Here is a 21,471-nt window from a genome sequence, read left to right on the forward strand (position 1 = left end):
GTTTTAGTGTACCTAAGACACTTGTCAAATGCGACATGTCTTGTCTTTTCTCATCTTAGGCTGTGCATCATGTGCATCATGCTGTACACCCATGAATAATTGAACCAAACAGATGTGAGAATTGTCCGTCTCTAGCTTGAGTAGGAACCAACTTTCAAACCTGCTCAACATGGAGAGCAGATCGATTGCTTCATTATGATGCTGGTAGTGACGAATCAGAGACCCTGACAGGATGAAAATCCCCTAGAATTCGATACGCCTCTAAGACATCCATACGCAATCCGGTTCGCCTTGCTAAACTTGTCTTGTCCTACCAGCCTACCTACCTGTTTACGATGCTTACGTACGCATACCCACCGATTGACTTTTCTGATGTGAATCGATCGACACGATGCAAAACGAGGTGGTTAAGCAAGGTGGTTAAGCACAGCGGTACATGTATGTAGAAACGGGGTGAGACAGGTACATACATTACACACATACCGCCCCAAGCCACAAACGACGCAATTTCCCGCCCCTATTATTTTCTCTCTGCCTTTCCCTGTTACGCAACGACGAAATGCATGGCCATCCGATGGGCAATATATCATGCAGGCCCACCCAAAGCCTGAGCATCAACGACTGCAAGTTATGAGACGAGACTACGGTACCGAAAGTAGGTATGTAGGTACTTAACATACTATGCATACCTAGGTACCTACCTACCTACATATCTAGGTATATTAGACATGTAGGTAAATACATATGTATAGAGGGCCAACGGTTTGAGTCATGATTGTCTCTTCCGCGCAAAACCCTACACGCGTCCTTGCGGGGTTCTCGGGTCCCTCATCTTAGTTTCTTTTTCTTTTTCTGTTCTCTTCACCCTTGAATCGAAGCGGCGGGGATGGGGGGGGAGGGGGGATACTGTGAAATGACGATGACCGTGGTAGATAGATTTCTCTAGGTAAGCTGGCTTGATTTCAATAATACTTAGTTACTGCATAGATTCCAATAATGTGCACACCATCCCAAATCCCAAAATAAGCCCAGATCCTAAATTCCCAAATTCATGATCTTACAAGCCCCCTTTTCCCTTTTGGGGCCGATCCTCCCGAGACTAATTCGAGGATTTTGCCTTCGGTGAGAATAACGAGGGTGGGATGCATTTATGTACTATGTAGGTTATTCCCGCGGAACAGAGGTAGGTCACACTGCGTCCATGCCATGTACGTAGTAAGGCCATCCATCAACTTCCCCTTCGGTGCCGGTAAGGCGCGTACCGGCTCCGGGCTGTGGACCCGGCCGCAGATCGTAGCGGCATGTACTTGGGTACTGTATGTCAGCCTACCTACCTAGGTACCTACTTACATGTAGATATCTTCCTATCTTACATACTACATACTCCATGTAGGACTTAGTGCATACATTCTTCCACCCCTAAACCTGGGGTACAAGTCTTACAGCTTACTCTTCGCGCTCGTATCGACATACGAGCTCCCCAGCCTCAACATCTGTACCGCGCCATCCACCATCTCGCGGACGATCTCGGCGGCAGGCTGGACCTTAGTAACGGCGCCCGCGACCTGGCCCATCAGGTGCGGGGGATCGATATCGTCGACGTCGTTCTCGAGGTCGTGCTCGATAGGCACGACGCCCTTGTCGCAGAGCTCGCGTATCTTCTGCGGCTGCGCGTGCCACCGCGCGATATACGCGTTGGTGCGCATGCGTAGCGGCCGCCCCGTGAGCACCAGCGTGCGCTGCGTATCTTCGAAGCCGCAGGCCACCACGCTTGCCTTGTGCTCCTCGCTGCTGGCTGCTTCGACGCTCGCTACGAAGCGTGTTCCGACCCAGACTCCCGCCGCGCCTTGCATCAGGCTTGCGGCTAGCGACCGTCCGTCGTTGATACCGCCTGCGGCTACGACGAGCGCGGGGCTGCCTTTTAGCATCGGCGGGTGGTAGCGCGATGCGACGTCGGCGACGGCCGGGATGAGCACCGAGCTGGCTATATCGCCCGTGTGTCCACCTCCTTCGCCGCCCTGCGGACACACCATATCCACGCCGAGATCCAGGGCCTTAACCGCATGTTTCGGGTGTCCGACCATATTCATCACCAATATCCCCGCATCATGCAACTTGTCAATCACGTACTTGGGCGGGACACCCACGGCGCTGACGAACAGCTTCGCGCCGCTCTCGATCGTGATGTCGACGAGCTCGTCGAGCTTGCCACCCGTGTAGTCGTGGTTAGTCTTGCGCGCGGACCCGCCGATCTGCGGCAGTGCCAAGTCCACGCCGAACGGCAGGTCTGGGGACCGCAGGGCGGCTTTGAGCTCCGCGATGATGGCGCGGAGTTGCGAGGGCGTGTATTGGAACCCGCCGATGACGCCTAGACCGCCGGCGTTGGAGACGGCGGCGGCGAGGGCGCCTCCTGAGACGCGGGCCATGCCTGCGAGGAGGATGGGGTGCTGGATCCCGAGGAGGGTGGTGAGGGGGGTTGTGATGGGGCCTTGGGGTTGCGGCGCCATTGTGATGGTTGGATTTGTTAATTAACGTCTATATTTGCTTGTCCTGAGCCTACAATCGTGGGTGGGAATTGTGCCGCTTTGATGTAGACTTGTGGTGTATGATTGTATGCGAGGGAGTTAAGTATAACCAGATGCTTTGCTCGAGAGCGGAGACCAGCAGTTTTATCGAACAACCCGAATTCAGCAACCTCAGACTAAGGGTGCTACGATGCAATCCAACCCGCGGTTTAGGAAGGACTGCGAGTGGCTTGGATGTTGTATAACACAAACTTTCTTTTCACTGAGTATGCGAAGTTCCGTATACGTTACGTGTTCGAGTTGTAGGTAAGACTCGTGATTAGAATGTAAGAAGTAAGTAAAGCGACGTGAGGGGTGAAAGAATAAATAAACGAAGTTGTTGAAGTTGTTGAACTTATACGGGGCCGCATGATCAAACTCGATGGTTTACGGGAGCTAAGCGCGACGATGCGAAGCGGAGAGATCTGGGGTAAACTAAAACGGTGCCGAGGCAAATCTATTTTCGGCAATGGTTTGAACAATATATGAGGTAGGTATGTAACTTGTCTTACCTGAAGTGTCAAGTCGGGAACTAAGGACCGACCTTCGAGTCTCGACTCAGCGATTTCTCATCTATTATTTACACTAAAATGTGACATTTGACGAACTTTGTTATACAAATATATTTCTAGATAGCAATATCATGTCCTAGATAAGTACATTCAAACTTGGTATCTTGTCTAGAATTAATCTCAAAATCCGAATCCCTACCAATAATAATGACATCAAGGCGTTCGCTATAGCGAGATCATTGCGCTTTACACGCTCTATAAGGCTTAGGTCGCTTTCTTGTTCTGCTAACCCTATAGCTACCATAATTCCATATTTACACGTACAGACATTGATATACAGGTAGTGAGATGGCTTCGTCGCCCGCACTGCCAATTACACGTTTCCGACATGACGCTGAATCATTATCAAGTATAGTGTCGTGGCTCATATGGACATTATCAAACCGCATCTGGTTTGAGTTTTGGTTCGTCTTAGGCCTAGTTTAAAACCCTGCGGTGGAATCCCCCGGCGTGTTGTAGACAGGCGGTGAGGGGGCATTAGCTCGAGCCGGAGTTACAAGTTGGTGATATATGGTGATGTTTCTTATCGGAAATATGGTAGTCGTGCAGGGACAAAGCCTTCTTGTGGCGGATCTTTCGGTGTTGACGATTGTGGTTGGTGAGCATCTTCCGCAGATCCAGACCCGACCTCGTCTTGTCCGTAGTCTGATCCCTTATCAAATACAGCCTCTTGCGGAACTACCACTCTTTCTACCCTGACTATTTCGGATTTCGCCTCCTGGACGGATTCGATTTGAAGATTATCCCGGCTCAGCCCTCTCCTAAGAGCCAAATTCGCAGCAACCTGTCTTTTTTTCTCTACCACTTCATTTTCCTCCCGTTCCAGCCGTTCTTCTTCCAGTCGTAAATCTTCTAGTGATGCCATTGAAAGCAGCGCGGGGCTCTCTGGAACCGATCCTGAGCCGAAGCTGGGATGTAAGGATGGTCTTGTCGAGTCCATCGTCGTCCTTGAAACACTCCTTGGTATCTTGCGGTCCGCAATCCGTTTTCCCTTGCTGCTCCTTGTCTTGTTACTTTCGCGATCATCCGCGTGATCTAGCGCAATGGTGAACTCGTCGTCTAGTGGTATTGCATCTTCTTCCCCTTCTTCGTCGCTTGGGAAAAGATCGCCCCTCGACCTATACGAATCACTAGTATCTCCACTGCCTACCGTTCCACTTCGCTTCCTACTATGCGATTGTGATTCGTTAGTGTGTGCCCCATCGTCGTCTTCGTCCAACAACGGCACGCGTTCCGTATCTAATCCCGACCTTGATGTTCCAGGGTGCTCTTGTAGATTTGCTGCACTAGGCTTGTATCTTAAAGGGCCTCCTATCTTGAACGGTAGACGGGCTAAAAATCCTAGAGGGGCGGTGCTTGGAATAATTGTCGGATCTTCTTGAATACTGGATCTCCTCCGTGGCCCTTTTGTGCCGTAGCTCATTCCGCGTTTCCTCTTCGGTTGTTCTTGAACATCACCTCCGCTCCGCTTCTTCCCGGTGCCTGCCAGTAATTGATCCCAGTCTTCACCTCGCCAGCTGCCGAGAAGTCCTCCTGCATCGTCACCGCCTCCCAACTCTTCGTCCCAATCATCGTAGAAGTCGAAGCTATATTCGGCCCTTCCTCGCGCCCGTTGGCGTTCCCTTGCTCGTCGTGCTCGTTCTTCGCGATCGCCGAGGCAGACGGTCGAGCAGCTCTCCAGCACTGACAAGATAGAGGAGAAACATGGTGTGATGTATGTGTGACCAAAAGTCCATATCCCAGCGGCTGCGTTCTCAGTGACAGTCTCGGTTGTATGAGAGATCTGGTTCCATCGCTGCCGAAGACGAGGATCTTCGAGAAACGCCATTGTTCCGTAGCAGCGGGTGCCAAGAGGCTTTTTGTATGCAGGCGTGTCAGAATTGGCGTTACGGACACTCGATGGAGATGTTGTTTTTCTCCGGGCGGCTATCTACTAGGGGAATAGCGAGCACAACGAGCCAGCTAATCAGGTAAATGGAGATGCTCGCGTGTCGGACCTCCGGTCTGACGTCGTTCGTTTTGTTGTAGCTCAATTACCAGTAATCATGCGGAATGTGATCCTGAAGGAATTATTACCCATTTGGTAATGATAAAAAGAGACTAAGGGGTAGTCGCCTATAATGTGTACATTGTACGAGTGAGCGTGATATAGTTGAGGTTGATGCAGGTGAGATCGAAGCTTCCATACTACGTGGACCCTTAGAATAAGAAGATGTTGCGCGGAGTCGGAGCGGTGTTTAAGGGGATAGGTGGGAATTAAGAATTGGGGACTCAAGCATTTGAGCGTTTGAGCATTAATAGAGTTGCGTTGGCCCCAAAGTTTAGTAATAATAATTTGGTAAGGGGGAGAGGGAGAGGGAGAGAAGAAGGTAAAGTTGCGCGCAAATCCAATGTTGGCAAAGCAACTAAAAATACAGCCGGGAAGGGATTAGTTACGGTTAACGGTAAAAGTAAAAATAATGATAAGTTGCAATGACCTCATCCCCGAGTACCTAACATACTTAAGTTTAGGTAGCGCCTAATAGGTAAGCAGGCAGTTAAAATACTGCGGGGAGAGGAAATGTTTTTCTTAGCTTTCTTTCTGTCAAATGTTCTTAGCTGAACCGTAATCTAAATTCGAAAGTCACAAGTGGTCGATTTACCTACTGATTGTGCTGTGTTGTACAAGGTACTGTGTACCTAACGGACTAAGTCACTTACGGATAAGCCTAGAGCGGTCAAGTCAGGCAGGAATCCAGCTTCCGCTTGCAGACTCCAATGCCGCGCCGCGTTGACCATCGCAACATCGTCAATCATTAGCAAGCAAAATTCAGCACTTCTAAAGAATAGCCATCCCCTACATTACTTGACTCCGTATTACTGGCCACATCGCACGTCTCTGGCATATATTTTCATTCCATGTACTCTCTAATCTGTACATACTCTTTGTCCGCGCTTCTTATTTGAGCAACATTTTGCGCGCGAGGGCGACGGTTCTTTGTGCCTTTCCGTGCACGACTTCTTCGGTCCCCGCCCGCCCCCAGTTTGCACCTTTCCCTCTCGGCCAACCTCGATCACTTCTCACGATCCATGACAAACGATATAACAGACCCGGCGGTAAAGCGCAATGCTTAATCCCCAGATGCAGGGTGGCTGGGGAGTCGGCCAGATGCCGAACCCGCCTAGCAACCGTAAGTTGAATGGCTTTCCTTCCCCGACGATAGAAGCTATATTTGCTACGAGTGAATCCAACAACCCTCGATATCTTGGAATACATATATATTGGCACCGGAATCGATAAAGCGACTGGATCAGGCGAAGAACAAAGGTGAAGCTGGAATACGATATGATATAAAAGCAAACAAGAAAAAAAAGTGAGCATGTGAGGATGTTTAAAGACCACTGACTCTATTTCTCGAATTATAGCATTCAGCAACCCGGCGTCCACCCAACCGGCCAACCCGTTCGCTCCGCCCAAGGTTAACCCATTTTTGCAAGGACAGTCCAGCGGCGCAACACCCACGCCAAATCCTTTCCTAGCAAATTCTGCTCAACCTCCTCCTTCATCGAATTCTTCGATGCTGCAGACCCTGACCCAAATGGCGAAAGGGCGGCATGATGACTTCCGGATGCCAAGTAATATGAAGAATCCCTTTGAGAAGAAAAACGCGGACTCTGCTATAAACACGAACGGCCAATCTACCGCTCCTCCTTTTAACTTGAAGCCAAATCCATTTAGTGGCTCTAGTAATGGGCAATCTTCCAACACGCACAACCCGTTTTCGACGCCGACAACTAATGGTGCCGAAGTACGACCTTCACCTTTTAGCCAACATGATTCAACACCTAAGCTCGAATCATTCGGCCGACCTAGCTTTACACAGACATCCAACCCGACAACTACTTCCGACGACATTTCCTCGAAACCAAACCCCTTCTTGAAACCAACGCCGACACCTACCAGTGAAATCCAGGCCTCAGCTACGACTGGTGTCAATGGACTAAAAAAAGCTTCCGAATATGTGCAACCAGCGTGGCCAAAGCCGGCACAATCTACTAATTCCACACCAACGAATAGCACAACACTTACAAATCAAGTTAACGGGAAGCGAAAGAGTGGTGATGATATCCAGCGGAGGAATAAATTATCACGGAAGTCGCCAGGCCCAGAAAATGCCTATAATCAATTCCAGTCCCCTGCCCAGGGTAATAAGAAGGACACTTCGACTGAAAAGGACGTGCCAGGAAACCCGAAATTCAATCAAGATCGAGATGAGTTCGCTAAAAAGATTCGAAACCAGTTAGCCAAGGATAAAATCAGACCGCCGCAATGGCCCGAGAACCCAGGGAGCTTTGCCCAACGCCAGGCAATAGAGCGTTTTCGTGAAACTTATAAGGCGTACCGGGAAAGGGCGCGAAAGTCGCTCACGCGAGCTGGTCTGATCGACGATCCGGACAAAAGGCGAAGGCTCGACGAGGCGCTTGTGTTCAAGGGAATCTGCGAGGATATGTGTCCTGAGTGGGAGCAAGTGACTCGTATTGTCGAGCACGATATCAGAGGACCAGAAAAGAGTAGAGATGATAATGGCGATCTTGTCGCAATACCCTCACTTATGGTCAAACGACTTGCTCGTTCAGCGGCAGGGCAAGATGCACCCCTCCCCATGGACGTGCGATCCGTTCGGACCCTCTGCCGCACTTTGGATTATTTGATCGATCTTGTTTCGTCGGATGACCTATTACCGCAACGTCATAGTTTCCTTTGGGACCGAACTCGAGCCATTCGAATAGACTTCTCATTCCAGAAGTACGCTATGACGCCTGACGAGATACTGGATCAGATTTATTGCCTTGAGACCATCACTCGTTTTCACGTTACGTCGCTTCATCTTCTTTCTCAAGATGGCTTCGCTCCCACGGACTTTTCGGAGCAACAGGAAGTCGAGCAACTAAGCAAGACTTTAATCTCCCTAATGGAAGTGTATGACGATTGTGCACATCAGGGGATCGAGTGTAAAAACGAGCCCGAGTTCCGGGGGTATTTTATAGTATTCAATGCCTACAATCCGGCGCTCATGGAAAGAATAGAAGGCTGGGATGTTCGGTTTGGAAACGCCGAAGGCATAAAATCCGCAATAGCTATCGTCCAATGCATCGACAATATCCGTAAAATGCAGGGCCCTCTGCATCCAGAAACATACAGCCAACTGGCTATTGATGCGATCTCGATATTCTTCAAGCTCATCGCCCATCCGGCAGTTTCATATACCATGGCCTGCTTTGCCGAGATACATTTCAACAACGTGCGAAAAGGGATATTAAAAGTTATGAGGAAATCGTTCTCGAGGCCTCGGTTCGGCCCCAAAGACCTGACTCCGCCCGTTTTGAAGAAATACCTACACACTGATACGGAAGAAGAGGCAGTTGAGTTTTTCAAAAAGCATGGTTTTCAGTTTCATGAAGATGGGTATGCTATTTTCTCCCAAAGCACGGAGTATATCGATGCTCGAGTACGGCATTCCTTCTCAGGGGACATAGTAGAGCGTAAACGTTCTAGACGATCCCTTCCCGACGTCATTCGTACAACTGTCTTCGAGGAGAATATCATGGCAATAACTAGCTCAGATGAATCTTCCGAGGAAAGCTTATTTGTCAGTGATTCCCAAGACGTCCCCCCAGCGGATAACAGCCGTCAAGGGCACGAGAAACCTGATGGATATGGTCGCCAGGCAGAAGGCAGTCAACCTACCCCATCTCCCGGCCCCCTGACCGCAGCAAGCCCATATGCTCCTCTGCAAACCTTTGGGAACCATACTATCACCAAGCCGACAACTACCGTTCCCTTTAAGCAGTCTCCCTCTCCACCACCCCCCAACACGATACCTATCTCTCAGGGGGTTTTTTTTACTCCAGTCTCCGCCCAAACTAGCGGAGGCTCTAGGACCGAACCCGCAAACTCCGCTCCTAAGGAACAGCAGCCTAGCTCGCTCTTTGCGCAAACAGGCAACCCTATGACCCCTAGCACTACGATCACCGACAACGATATTCCACGGTTGAAATCCACCATAACTGGTGCTAATAAAAGTTCAAATAAAGATGGGAAGGATTCCGACGCAAATTCTAAGGTTATATTCGGAGGCAATGTTTCATCAGCACAAGCAGCCCAACCCACAGCAGGCGTGTCAGATCCAAACTTCTTCAGTTTTCTAAACAGCGACAAAGACCTATCGATTCCACCGACTAAGTCTCTCTTCGCGAATCTTGGAGCAAAAGCTTCCGACTCGTCGAACAAAGATAGATCACAACCCCCTGCACCCTCTAGTTTATCTGCCACCCCAGAATCGATATCAAAATCCATTAGCTCATCAAAATCTATCAGTAGTACGGTTCAACCTACAACGGCCGGCCTTTTTTCTACACTCCCGCCACTCATGAATGGCACACCCTTAGGTACCTCTGAGGCCAGTAAACAAAGTTCCCTTGCAAATCAGCCATCAATATTTTCACAGCCAACCTCAAATCCTACCTTTACATCACAACAACCCCTTCCTAAAAGCTTTCCTGCTCCTCGAAGTACAGCCCAGAAGAACCCGATGAGTGACTTCGCTCGTTGGTTTGTTTGTGCGGATAGAGGGTTAATGGAAACACATCTTCAAGAATTTGCAGTTACTCACATCTTAAAGAGCATTTGGGACGAGTTTCATGCTGCCGAAGTTGAGCGCATACAAAGGGAAGAAGAAGAAAAGGTCAATGCTGAAGTGCGGAACTTCAGAGAGAACAGTCTCAAACTGAAATACTTTTGGCGTTGGCATAATGGTTTTCGTAAACGTCAACGTATTAGACGTATGAATCAAGAAAAAGAGAAAGCCAGTCAATGGAGATTACCTGAAAATGTAGCAAAACGTGAGCGCGCTGCTAGGGAGAAGCAGAATAAAATTGTTCAGCAAACGACGGATTCGATGCTAAGGAGAAGCCAGCACAGAGTCGACGAAACGGCCCAACTAAGGGCATCAACTAGGCTAAGTCTCGAATGGAGAGGACGGGAAACAGCAGACACTCTAACAGAACTGCATGTCCAATCATCAAGTCCGGAATCACAGTCACGGAGCATCGAAGAAGCACTGCTTGCTACTGGTGTTTTTAATGGGGTGACAGATGAAAGAGCAGCAGCTCGATACGCAGCTAGGGATTATGATACTGAAACCCAGGCGAATCTGATCCAGGAGAGGAAGATGCGATTAAGGGCTGAAAACAGGAGCCGAATTGAACGCGGAGTCCATCGGCTCAAAGAGCTGCCAGAGCCGAAGATCTACAAAGAAGGGTCAAAGACAGCAATGCTCAGGGCTCGCTGTCGCGGTACTGGTGGAGATACCTTGTCCACATCAACCGGGAGCCTTCGTAACTCAACTTTTAGCTCGAGTTATCGCTCAAGTGTCGGCTATAATACCGGTCGAGTATCAAAATCCCGATCGAGAGTTGCAGATCCATATTGGACTTTGAAAGCCAGAGGGCTTGTCCGAATGCCGAACGGCGAATTCTTGCACGAGTCAATAGCATTGCCTATGTTGCGAGAAGGGAAACGAATTCCTGGCTTTGGAGATTATGGATTACCAGCTGCCGAGGAAGCACCTCCCAGCCAGTCGCCGCCACCGGCACTAAGCAGTCTATCTTCGCCATTCATACGAGCCGATGAGTTAGGAGTAAGCCAGATCAGCAGTTCACCCTCAGAGACCCGGAGCCAGAAGCGAAAACGCCGCGCAAACGAAAGCTCGCCTATAAATGGAATTGAGTCGCCTGCCAATACGAAACGAGCCAAGAGTGGAGATGCAAAAACCAGCTCGCTTACAGACGCCGATGAGCACCTTGCCGATATCGCGAATTTCTTAGCAATGGTTGAAGGGAGGGCCTCGGGACTTGGAAATTCTTGATGAGGCCTACAGAAGGGAGTTAGAGGCGTCATAATAATAATAAGTCGAGCAAATGGATATAGTCAATGGCATAAAGGGTCATAATCACTCGATGCTATTTTGGAAATGGCATTGGCACAGGATGCATCCTTGGTGAACGTGATTGGCAAGAGGGTATCGAAGAAGCAGAAAAAGACACGATAATTGAAAAAGAAATAATTGTCTAATCGAATGGGCAGACGTGGACAGCCAAATGGGATTGTTGTTGTCACCGTCATTATCGTCATCATTATCGCATCATTCATGAATCGGCGTTACCAGAGGGTCGTGCGAAAGAAGAAAAAACATCAACCGATACGAGACCATGATTTCTTGTTATTACTATTGCTACAACGGCTTCTTTTCATACCGGGATGAACCTTTCCGGCCGGCAAAGTTAGGCCTTTTATTTATTTATCAATTGTATACTTGAGATACCCGTAGGTGTAGTAGGGACCCGACATTGCATAGAAAAGGGGTTGGGTTAGGTTGGCAATTGGGAATTTAAAGAATACATACATACATACATGTACGGCACAATACACGGCATGGCGATGGGATGGATATATCTTTTTGAATCTAACCAACTTTTGTTTGACGCTATGTTATGATCTTGACGCTTTATGTATAATGTATATTCGTCTATCTACGTGAAAAATTACACAACAGGGCTCATGTCCAGTGCATATTGTACTAATCATTTGGTATAGATACCGGGACTACATCAGCACATGCAATAACTGTTAAAATCACAATATTGTATGAAAGAACCTCTCGTGGGCAACAGTTTTTTTTTGGTCTTTTGCTCTGGACATTTACTATGCCAGTGACCGCACATATAAGTTGTTCACGACAACATGCCGACTAGGACAATGAATTGTAACGCCTTATATCACTTTATGTAAATAAGCAGATTGCCAATTGAACTACTAGTAATCTATATGATAATACGAGTAGCTTGGCAATACTCCCTGAATATCTAAAAGATCCATTGAAAAAGAATCATAGGTCGGGTTAACCAATTATGTACGCCATCTAACTTAGTTCCGCTTTCCTAATGGGTATACAACCAGTCTATGTATCGCTTAGAAGAAAAATGTTGTTGTTTTCCGTAAATCATTAATCACGAAGAAAAGTCTCACTAATTGAGTCTCCCACTTCTTCCTCACACCATTTCCCTATCTCGTTCGGAGCGGTCGACACTCCGCCTCATCGTCATCGATCGTCCAAACATATTCCGATGGATGCTGCGGCCGGTGCCGGTTCCGTTAGAAGGCAGCCTTTCCAGCTGCTCTTTGCTGTTGTTCCTAGAGCCGCTAGATTCGACATACTCCTCGTTGATGCGCGGAGGATGGTTGATACCGGAATTACTCGGCCTACGGGCCACGAAAACGTCCTGGAAAATGTCACCTGTAGTATCCTGAGTATGTGAGTTGGCACGTCGACGGGTAGCAGTCAGCATTGCAGGATTTACTGAAGGCGCACGGTCTTCATACGACGGGGGTTGAATGTTGGATTGGAAGACGGGCCAGTCTTGTCCAGAAATTTGGTACTGCCGACGAGGCTGTTCGATACCGAGCGCCACCATCTGGTCCATCAGCTCAATAGCAAACTTATTGTGACGGGTGAGACGGGTCAGTTCGTTTTGGAAACTCGTCTTGTGGAAACAGATAAAGTTGACCGTCATGCAGTACGCATCTTCGAAACTTACAAGCTCCGTAAGGATCTTGCTAGTGAAATCGCGCTTGTTGTCCATTACGTACTCCGTCATTCGAGCCTCGAGCTCTTTTATGACGCTAGACGGGGTACCATATCTCATTCGAAGTTCGAACACATCGGCCAAAGTACCACTACGTCGGTGGTTAAGGATAAATATCGTGTTGAGAACGGAATTGGGAGCCTGGACGATGTGACCCTGCATTTTCTTGAATTCAGTATAGAGTAACGATATTTCAGTTACATAGTAGTCGTCGCCTCTCATTAAGGATCCAGTGTTGCCGTAGATGGTGACTCGGTCGCCAACGTCAAACGGGTGCTTGACGAAAACGAAAATAATTGACTGCAGGAACTCCTGGGCGGTAGCTTGAAGTACCCACGCGAGACCCAGAACGGCAGTGCCCGCAGAGGCCAGAGCCGCGGCTGTAGAAGAAGAGATGATCGAGATAAATACAATGATTGTAATGACGAGGATAATGAAAAAGAAGACCCTATCTAGTTTTGTGATGACAGAATCTAAGTCCTTGAGCGAAGCTGCAATAGCTTTCTTCTCTCGATGAACCTCATCACAAAACGCTTCAAGCTCGTCCATTGAGACATCCCCATTCAAATCGCGATCAAACACACTGAAGGCAGCCTCTGCGTCGTCAATAGAAGGAAAAGCCGGGTTCAAGTCATGCGGTGTTAAGACATCGGCACCAGGCTTAGCGAACGTGCGGAAAAGACGTCTGGCGAGGACTTGGGCGGAATTGCTATTTCGGAGTAGTTCAGACACGACTTTCCGCGGGTGGTTTCTGAGCTTAACTTCACGTCCGGTGAAATCACCTGCTACACGGTTGGCAATGTCGCCGACCTTTGCCATAGTATCTCGAGCGTTGTCTGAAAACATAGCCATGGGAGTCCTTGCGCCAGAGCCCGGCCCTTGGTTATCCATGACTGATGACTCCGGGACCAACTTATCCTTAGAATGCTCATAGAGATGAACTAAGTATCTATTAAGCATTAGTTAGTAATATATTCTAATAACTTGAGTGGTGAAATAAATGTAACTTACGCAACACATTGCTTGTTTGTCTCAATACGTGACGAATATGTTCGCAAATGAAAAGATCCCGCAATCCATTGGATCAAAATCTTCTCAACCCAGTTCAAGATAGCCAGAACAAAAAATGCCACGATAACCTTGTAGACAACATCGATCCAGTTTATAGGTGGGTATTCTGTGTCGGCCTCTTCAGGCACCTTGGCCTTAACCTTGTGGTTGTTGAGGATCGGGTAATGCGATATTAACGCGGCAAGCATCCAAAGGAATAGCGCAGTATGCAACTCAAGCTGACGGGCTATCTCCTTCCATTTCTTAGAATTACCGGAACCCAAGATCTTAGCAACGATGCCCACGATAACCGGCAGAATGCAGGTGGCTATTCTCGCCGCCCACAGGGAGAGCCAAAAAACCTCAAGCCAGATGCCAAACCACATTAGGTCCTCACCCCCCGGCCCTCCAATGACAACCTGTTGTTCTTTTGGTGTAAACCTCCCAAGTAATACAGGGATTAGTAAAATAGTTGCAATGGGCAAGCTGTACAAGAAATATCGAAGTATACGAGGTAGACCTTTGATTCCCTTGAAAACCTTGTTCAGTTGGTTAGAATTCTCCAGCGGTATCGTAGAAGTTTGGACGGGTTGGTTGAACACATCCTCCCCCTCGGGTTCATGACCGCGAGATTTGGAGTAAGCACGGCGAAGTTCATTCGATTCCCGGTGGCTAACCGCCTGTTCTGCCTGAAGTAATGTGAGATCGTCAACTAGTCGAGTAGCTTGGTCTCTAGATTCAGTATCTGAGAGGTGCGAATGATCCGCCGATATCCTCCCTGATTCAGTAGGAACCTGTAAGTGTTGTGGTCGCTCCGGGGGATATTTCTCAGTATATTTGTCTGGTTCGGCGGCCGTGTCTGAGACAGTTGGGGCGTGAGTTAGAGTAGAGCCCTTCTCGTCGAATTCGGTATGATTGCTTGTGTGAGGCATATTGAAATGAATCTAATCCGGAAGTATCCTATCAACCGGGGATTCAGAAGCGGTGTTGAAATTATTATCAACCAAGAGCTATCACCAGTTATCGGTACAATGACTAGTAAACATCAAGATATCCAAGCCTCTAAATCGGTCCAAGGGATAGAGAAAAGATAGAACAATAGATACGCTGTTAAAGCTATTGTTACAGACTAGATGTCGAAGGGCGAAAAGATGATCAACGAATGAGGAAGCTATTGAATAGAGCTGCTGTGACAGATCGAAACACACAACGAAGTGGTCTAGATCTGGATATTCCTGGGGCGATCCCTGATTCCCTATTAAATTATTAAATGGGTAGAAGTCGGGGATGTCTGGAGAAGAGCAGTTAATGAAACGTTGGGTAGGTAGCTAAAAAGGATGAAATTTGAATAGGAAAACGAATGTATATAGCGCTATGCCCTCGGGATTTAAGAGAGTGGATTGGACCGAGATGGAGATTTTTCAGGAGAAGATCATCGATATATTCAAGATTTAAAGATGACGCGAAACCTTGACCCACATGCTCCAACTTCGCTTTGTTCAAATTTTTAATAGGAGGGGCACTGGACCTGCCTTGGGGCTCCTTGGCTTCCAGGGCTTTAAGGGCCAACCATCACTAAATTTAGTGGGGGGCTAAGCACTGTGAATGCTCAAAAATAAAGGAGTAGGTACCGAGTTGCTACTTTGTTTAGTCATTACTTCTCTATTTGTTTACATGTACCTAGACACACCTAGGTCCACTGTAGGTACGTAACACATATACATAGGATAGTGTAGTGACACAATGCGCATGTGGATACTATACGAAGCGTGACGGACCTTACGAATTAAAAGACATTTAAAGATATTTCATGGTGGCCAGACCAGAAAACTCTTGAATGATATCTAGATCCCATCTATTTATAGATTCGCTATTGTACATGGAAACTCCAACATGTGGCTTGATATAGTATGGAGAAACAACAAAGGACAACCCTTTATATGTAAATATGAATTTGTTAAATAAAGAAAAGTAAACTACCTCGATACGCAAGATGGATGTCGGTTACCTACATTTATCGTAAGATTTAATATCTTGGTATGGTAGTGACACGATCTACAATAGCCTATCGCCTATCAACAGGCCTAATTTAGTATTAGGTAACGGTAAGGTTACTTGCATTACACAACTTCAAATTGTAAGTACAGTGTTGAGCCATACGTAAATGCACACCCCCACACCGCATACAAATCGCTCCACTATGGGGCTACGGTATGTGCAAACCCAAACCCCCATTCACTCCGCTACAATGTTGTTATGAGCCCCCAACTTTACGGTTATGGTACAGATTGAAAGATCCCAAGTGTAAGATAAAGCCTCGTAAAATAGCTAAATATTGCAAGCCATAATTGAACCCTTTATAATAGTAAGTTCCAACATGACGGAATTATAATATCATGCGAACTAACCTTTAAAAATCACATGCAAGTATAACTTGTTTCGTTTTAGTTCAAAACTACAGTACGGAATATTTACTAGTACACTGTCCGTACCAAGACCTATTAACCTATCAGATACGGCTATCAAAGCAGGGGTAGTGGGGCTCTAATAGCTTTAGACTGTAGCGGACCAGCGGGAGCGATGCCTTAAGATCCTCGCTGTGGACTATATTTCCTAGGTTAGGTAGGTATTATACGATTGGTTGATTAGGCCAATCCGCTTAATTAGATAGACAACTACACACTAAAGCAAGCCTAGAAACCCACCCGGCGATAGAGCCTCAACCAAACAGAGCCCATTTAAAGCATACCTAGGTAGGTAACCCCGGTCGTTCCGAGAGAAGAAAGATGTGTCGACGTTGTGGACGCTGTGGACGCCGTGGGCATGTGCAACCGAATCTATAGTTCACCGCATTTACATCACCATTCCCCTATTTTATTAATCCCGCGATGCGATCGACAAACTCAGCTGCAAGATACGGTAGCAAAAAGTTAAAATCCTGCTGCAAAGAAAGATGCGGGATAAAGGATATAATTGACTGGGAATAAGAGAGGTAATTTAGAAGATTAATATACAAATAGTTGCGCAAGACACCACCATTTAGCTTCCATTATCAACGCCAACTACGCCATTAGACATAATAAAGTATGATCAAATGCGAGATAGACCCTTATTGAACCTTTTTCTTATTGAAGCTATCAACACTTTGACGTCAATATCTTACCTAGCTCGGCTCAGTGCATATTTCCGGATTCCCAACTTGTCCGTCGCACGCGCAAATTGATCTCGTGCAGAAGCGCTACACTGATTAATTGAAATAAAGGGCATTAAATGCATACCTATGTACCTATTGTACCTCCTCTTCTTCTCTGCTGACATACCATCCACCGGTCAAATATACCAACCCCACGATCTACCTCTGGGTCCCCGATCGTTTTCTTACAAGAGATCCAGCGACGATCATTTACAGAAGACCCGACGTTTGTGCGTCCGTGGGACCACTGCGCGCCAAACAAATGGGTCGTCTGTCGTCATCTACGCTCAGCTGTTGCGGAACGTCTGGGGACAAGAGTCTGACACGTTGCACTGGGTGGACAGTAACGAACTGCGGGAAACAATACTTCTTATCAGCTTGTGCAGCCTGTGTGACGACGCTCTTAATTGGTTAGACAAGAATGGATAATACCGATAACTCGACGATCGCAAGTAATTGTTATATTGGAGCATAGCAGCAACGAAGGTCCAGTTAATTGGCCATGGCCAATGCGCCCATTAACTAGGTTAAACTACTTGCTATTGCAAGTCCGAGTCCAGCCGTCATAGCAGTTTAAGAACGGTTTGCCCCGAAACCTATTATTTTTATTTTTACATGTTCCATTTTGAATATCGATACTGATATTTACCTGGAAAATAAAGCTCACGTTCATGAACCCGAGTTGCAAATTTAACACACGGAACACGCTGCCACAGTTGACGTTTTCTTATGGCCCGCATAACCTTAGCATTTCAGCTAACTTGCATAGTAGGTATTTTGAAACATTTTATAAAGAGGTAGTTACATCTTATACAGCAAAATTGACTCGTTCGTGATAATGTATGCTGTTATCGTTCATTAATAATAATAAGCATTTACTTTATTTATACATTATAGGAACTTCCTATCAACAGGTTGTAAATAATGTTATACTATAAATCATACCTACCTTTACCTCCATACCCGATTACCCCTGGATTTAAGTATTAGGTATTCCCCGAAGGTAACCTACCATTACCGTGGCAATCAATTAAAGGTCCCCCTTTTCTTGTCTACCGAACAAGCTCATATCGTCCCGAGAGCTATCGAACCGTGGTTACCATGAGCGACATGGCTTAGTGTTCAATGATCGATGATATTGGAAACAGGATTCTTCTCTATGCCAACATCTATAAGTTACTCAGCTGCCGAGGAAAACGAAGGGACGCACGGCATTAACGGTAATCATATTATTGAATGACAATTAAAGACCGACCTGCTATAAGCTTTAGCGGTTTAATAGCAATGGCGTCAAAGCTAAAATACCATCACGCTGTTTTACCTGATATAATTTAAAATAGGTAAACAACCTAAAAACCACTGAAATGTAAAATAATAATCAGATTTTAATTGATTAAAATGATACATCGATAATGTGTAATAAATATGCAGCCGAACGCTCTTTAACAGGCGCACAACAGCGTTCTGGACCGCATGGCGGACTCCGCGGGGCTATGCCTCCTATCTCGATCGTAATACCGACAACCCAAACAAGCCTTTACATTGGCCTTCGCTTGAGAAATTTATTTGCAGCATAGTTCCACATTATGCGCTGCAAGCTGTGCCTCGGGAGCTCCGCATATGCACCCTTACTATAAATTTATATTCCGATTTGTCTTCCCGGGATTGCCGTTTAGTTGGTAAAAAACGACATTTTATGTACCCACGGCCTTGGCTCTGGTTGGTCTATTTATATGGTTTGGAAATATCTACTGTGTTGATCTTCTATGATAAGACAGGAACTCAAGATAAAAGACTCGGATAAATATATTGATGTATAAAGGTTAATCTTCTACAGTTGGTGTTAAAGCACCGTGTACTACAAAGTCTCTTATACACTTTAGTAAAAGTTACACCACGATAGATAACTTACAACCTACCAGATTTTTATCTAGGCTTTTACAATATTCTATAAAGTTTCTATTTAATTATATATTTAAAGTAGTTGGAAACTATCTTCTTCTTTGGTTATCTATTAACCTAGTTATGTCGGTGTGATATTTTAGGTTAAGTATTTATAACATTTATAATCTCCTTTTCATCAATGTGATCCCAAGGGTGTATTAACATAGGTATTGTTGGGATATTAGGATTATAATTAAGTATGTAACATAATCACGTATTATCACGTAGGTAAAGCCAAGCCTAAACCCTCAATCTTTTCGGGTAGCCCACACATACACAATCCATCATCCTTATAATAATAACAAATGGCAATAGCTTCATTTCATTCCTTATTTCGTTTCGTTTCATTTCCTTATTTGGTGTACACCACACGACCCCCTACCTTGTCAACCGACAGGTATATTGATATTCAGATGTTGTGTATCAAAAAGCTAATGTTGAAAGCTCACGGGCTTTATTTATTTCTATCAGCGAGACCCAGGTATGTATAATTCATGAACATGCCAAATTCTATTTTTATACAAAGATTAAGCTTACTGTTTGAAGTGCATTTGCTGTGAGATTTGTCCTAGGCAAGCAATAAATATCCAAGATAGAAGTTCCTTGCTCTTAGAGTGCCTGTCGCGGAGCCGCCGGTGTTGCCTGGAAGTTGTGTCACAACAATATGCAAGTGCAGAACAATAGCAATTAAAACCCATAGAACTGATCTGTCACTTTGAATTAGACAACTCACGTCCAATCGTTTCAATTTCTAGCTACCTGTTATCGACACTGACTGCAGACGAATTTTTCTTACACTGTGGAGAGAATATTATGCGGACAACGGCATTGATAATGAAACTTAACTGATAATTTATTTTGTTTAGATGCCCTAACAATGGCGGCCCAGTAAGTAAGACCCTTTAGCAAATACATGTCTGCACCCTTGAATTAAATCAGCAATACTGACGAATATGTACCGGAGTTACAGCCCAGAGCCCTGCGAGTCTACGGAAAATTGTATTACTACTCTAGACATTGTCAATGAAGCCCCCAATAAACCGATTATCAGCGAGGTTCCCCCTGTGACTTCACCTGAAAAGAAGATTGTTGCAGATTTAGGGAAGTATATCGAGACTTGCTACTACGGCAACGAAACAGCCCCTTCCGAGAGACGCCCGATATTTAATCAAGATGTCGGACATTATAGACCGCAGCTCAAACAAGACCGGGTGAATCGAATTATTCTATATCCTGGATGCTTCAACCCTCCGCACCGCGGCCATCAAGCCATGATTAACTGCGCCTTTTCGTGCTCTCAAGATATCGATGTCATCGCTGCGATAGTCGTCCCCGTAGGCACTACGTACTCGGAGAATCTGTCGAAGAAGTTTGAGAAAGACGTATGGTTTACAAGGGCCCAGAGAGTCCAGTTATGGAGAGGAGATAATGGACCTCACGATTGGCTCTGGGTTTATGACCGGGGTAGCGGGGAGTGGGAGTATTTCCGTAACCATCTTGAAACTGCTATTAAGACAGACGGCTTTTCTTTCGAATTTATCTACTTGGGCGGGCCAGACCACATTGGGAGAAATTACTGCAAATACAACATATGGGACTGCGATAATATGCTTGTCAGTGACATCGGGAGAGAAGCAGATTTTGTGGGTGAAGATGAGACTTTGCTTCGGATTGGGCTCCACGGGGATTGGAAGCCGATTCTCTATCCAAATAATAAGCCACATCCTTTGGAGGCTGTCAGGGAAATGGCACCTTGGCTTCGAAGTTCACTATCACTTGCAATGCTAGGACAAGGCAAGTTGGGACTCCGAAGAGTTTAATTGGTATTGACTTGAGCTAAACTATATCCTATACCTAGAATCTAATGATCGGTGGATCGCGGAATTACTACAGCGAGAGTATATTAGGATGATAGCCGGAATGCGAATCTGCTGGAACAAGCTCAACGAAGGATCGTGGGTTCGCTTTATCCCGGCTAGCCATGGCGTGATGCACATGAGCTCGACGGATATTAGGTATATTATAAAGACTTGCCCACCGGACGAGTTACTTAAAAAGCTTAAGAGGAAAGCTCTTCGTCCGGAACTTCTTGTCCAGTGGGTTCGGGAGTCTAAACACTGTAACACGGCCCCGCCAGCTTTATAAAAATAGATGGAACCATCACTCGCGGCTGTGATATTATAATGAGGGAGGAGTCTGCGCTAAATTATCGGCTTAGTATTACTATGTCCTCAAGTGCCGGAGAGACACATTTATCAATTTACAACTGATTGGTTGATACTTTTGTACCATCCATAAAATAGCATGTTTTGAATATTTTCAAGGTCTTAATTTATCATTGTAAGTGAAATAGTAGCCATATCTCTCTAGCACTTGAGGATATAGGGGATATTTATCTAACTCTGAGGTTTTTCTCATCGGGTTTACCCGGAATAAAGCTGGACCGGCACGAGGGTAGTTATAC

General features: G+C 46.2%; 5 protein-coding genes across 5 annotated transcripts; 2 read left to right on the forward strand and 3 right to left on the reverse strand.

Annotated features, from left to right (window-relative positions):
* Nucleotides 1-900: 900 nt before the first annotated feature.
* Nucleotides 901-2,951, reverse strand: F4813DRAFT_222996 (2-nitropropane dioxygenase). The gene is made up of 2 exons (XM_049239828.1): nt 1,378-2,951; nt 901-1,306 (listed from the first exon to the last, which is right to left on the reverse strand). Exon 1 carries the CDS (start codon nt 2,505-2,507, stop codon nt 1,440-1,442), a length of 1,068 nt encoding a protein of 355 aa, XP_049103235.1. The 5' UTR covers nt 2,508-2,951; the 3' UTR covers nt 901-1,306; nt 1,378-1,439.
* A 708-nt stretch (nt 2,952-3,659) lies between these two features.
* On the reverse strand, nt 3,660-4,964 carry F4813DRAFT_385805 (uncharacterized protein; the record flags this gene model as incomplete). Its single annotated transcript, XM_049246306.1, has 1 exon — nt 3,660-4,964. One exon carries the CDS (start codon nt 4,962-4,964, stop codon nt 3,660-3,662), a length of 1,305 nt encoding a protein of 434 aa, XP_049103236.1.
* Nucleotides 4,965-5,622: 658 nt separating this feature from the next.
* Nucleotides 5,623-11,733, forward strand: F4813DRAFT_346983 (SAC3/GANP/Nin1/mts3/eIF-3 p25 family-domain-containing protein). The gene is made up of 2 exons (XM_049241909.1): nt 5,623-6,306; nt 6,542-11,733. Exons 1-2 carry the CDS (start codon nt 6,243-6,245, stop codon nt 11,041-11,043), a joined length of 4,566 nt encoding a protein of 1,521 aa, XP_049103237.1. The 5' UTR covers nt 5,623-6,242; the 3' UTR covers nt 11,044-11,733.
* A 493-nt stretch (nt 11,734-12,226) lies between these two features.
* Nucleotides 12,227-14,802, reverse strand: F4813DRAFT_385807 (uncharacterized protein; the record flags this gene model as incomplete). Its single annotated transcript, XM_049246307.1, has 2 exons — nt 12,227-13,769; nt 13,832-14,802. The coding sequence occupies 2 exons, from the start codon at nt 14,800-14,802 to the stop codon at nt 12,227-12,229; spliced, it is 2,514 nt and encodes an 837-aa protein (XP_049103238.1).
* A 4,935-nt stretch (nt 14,803-19,737) lies between these two features.
* Nucleotides 19,738-21,385, forward strand: F4813DRAFT_223096 (uncharacterized protein). The gene is made up of 3 exons (XM_049239829.1): nt 19,738-19,895; nt 19,978-20,801; nt 20,866-21,385. The coding sequence occupies exons 1-3, from the start codon at nt 19,885-19,887 to the stop codon at nt 21,150-21,152; spliced, it is 1,122 nt and encodes a 373-aa protein (XP_049103239.1). The 5' UTR covers nt 19,738-19,884; the 3' UTR covers nt 21,153-21,385.
* Nucleotides 21,386-21,471: the final 86 nt, after the last annotated feature.

The sequence above is a fragment of the Daldinia decipiens genome (genome assembly GCF_022478715.1).
Source record: "Daldinia decipiens strain CBS 113046 unplaced genomic scaffold F4813scaffold_4, whole genome shotgun sequence".
NCBI classification, from domain to species: domain Eukaryota; kingdom Fungi; phylum Ascomycota; class Sordariomycetes; order Xylariales; family Hypoxylaceae; genus Daldinia; species Daldinia decipiens.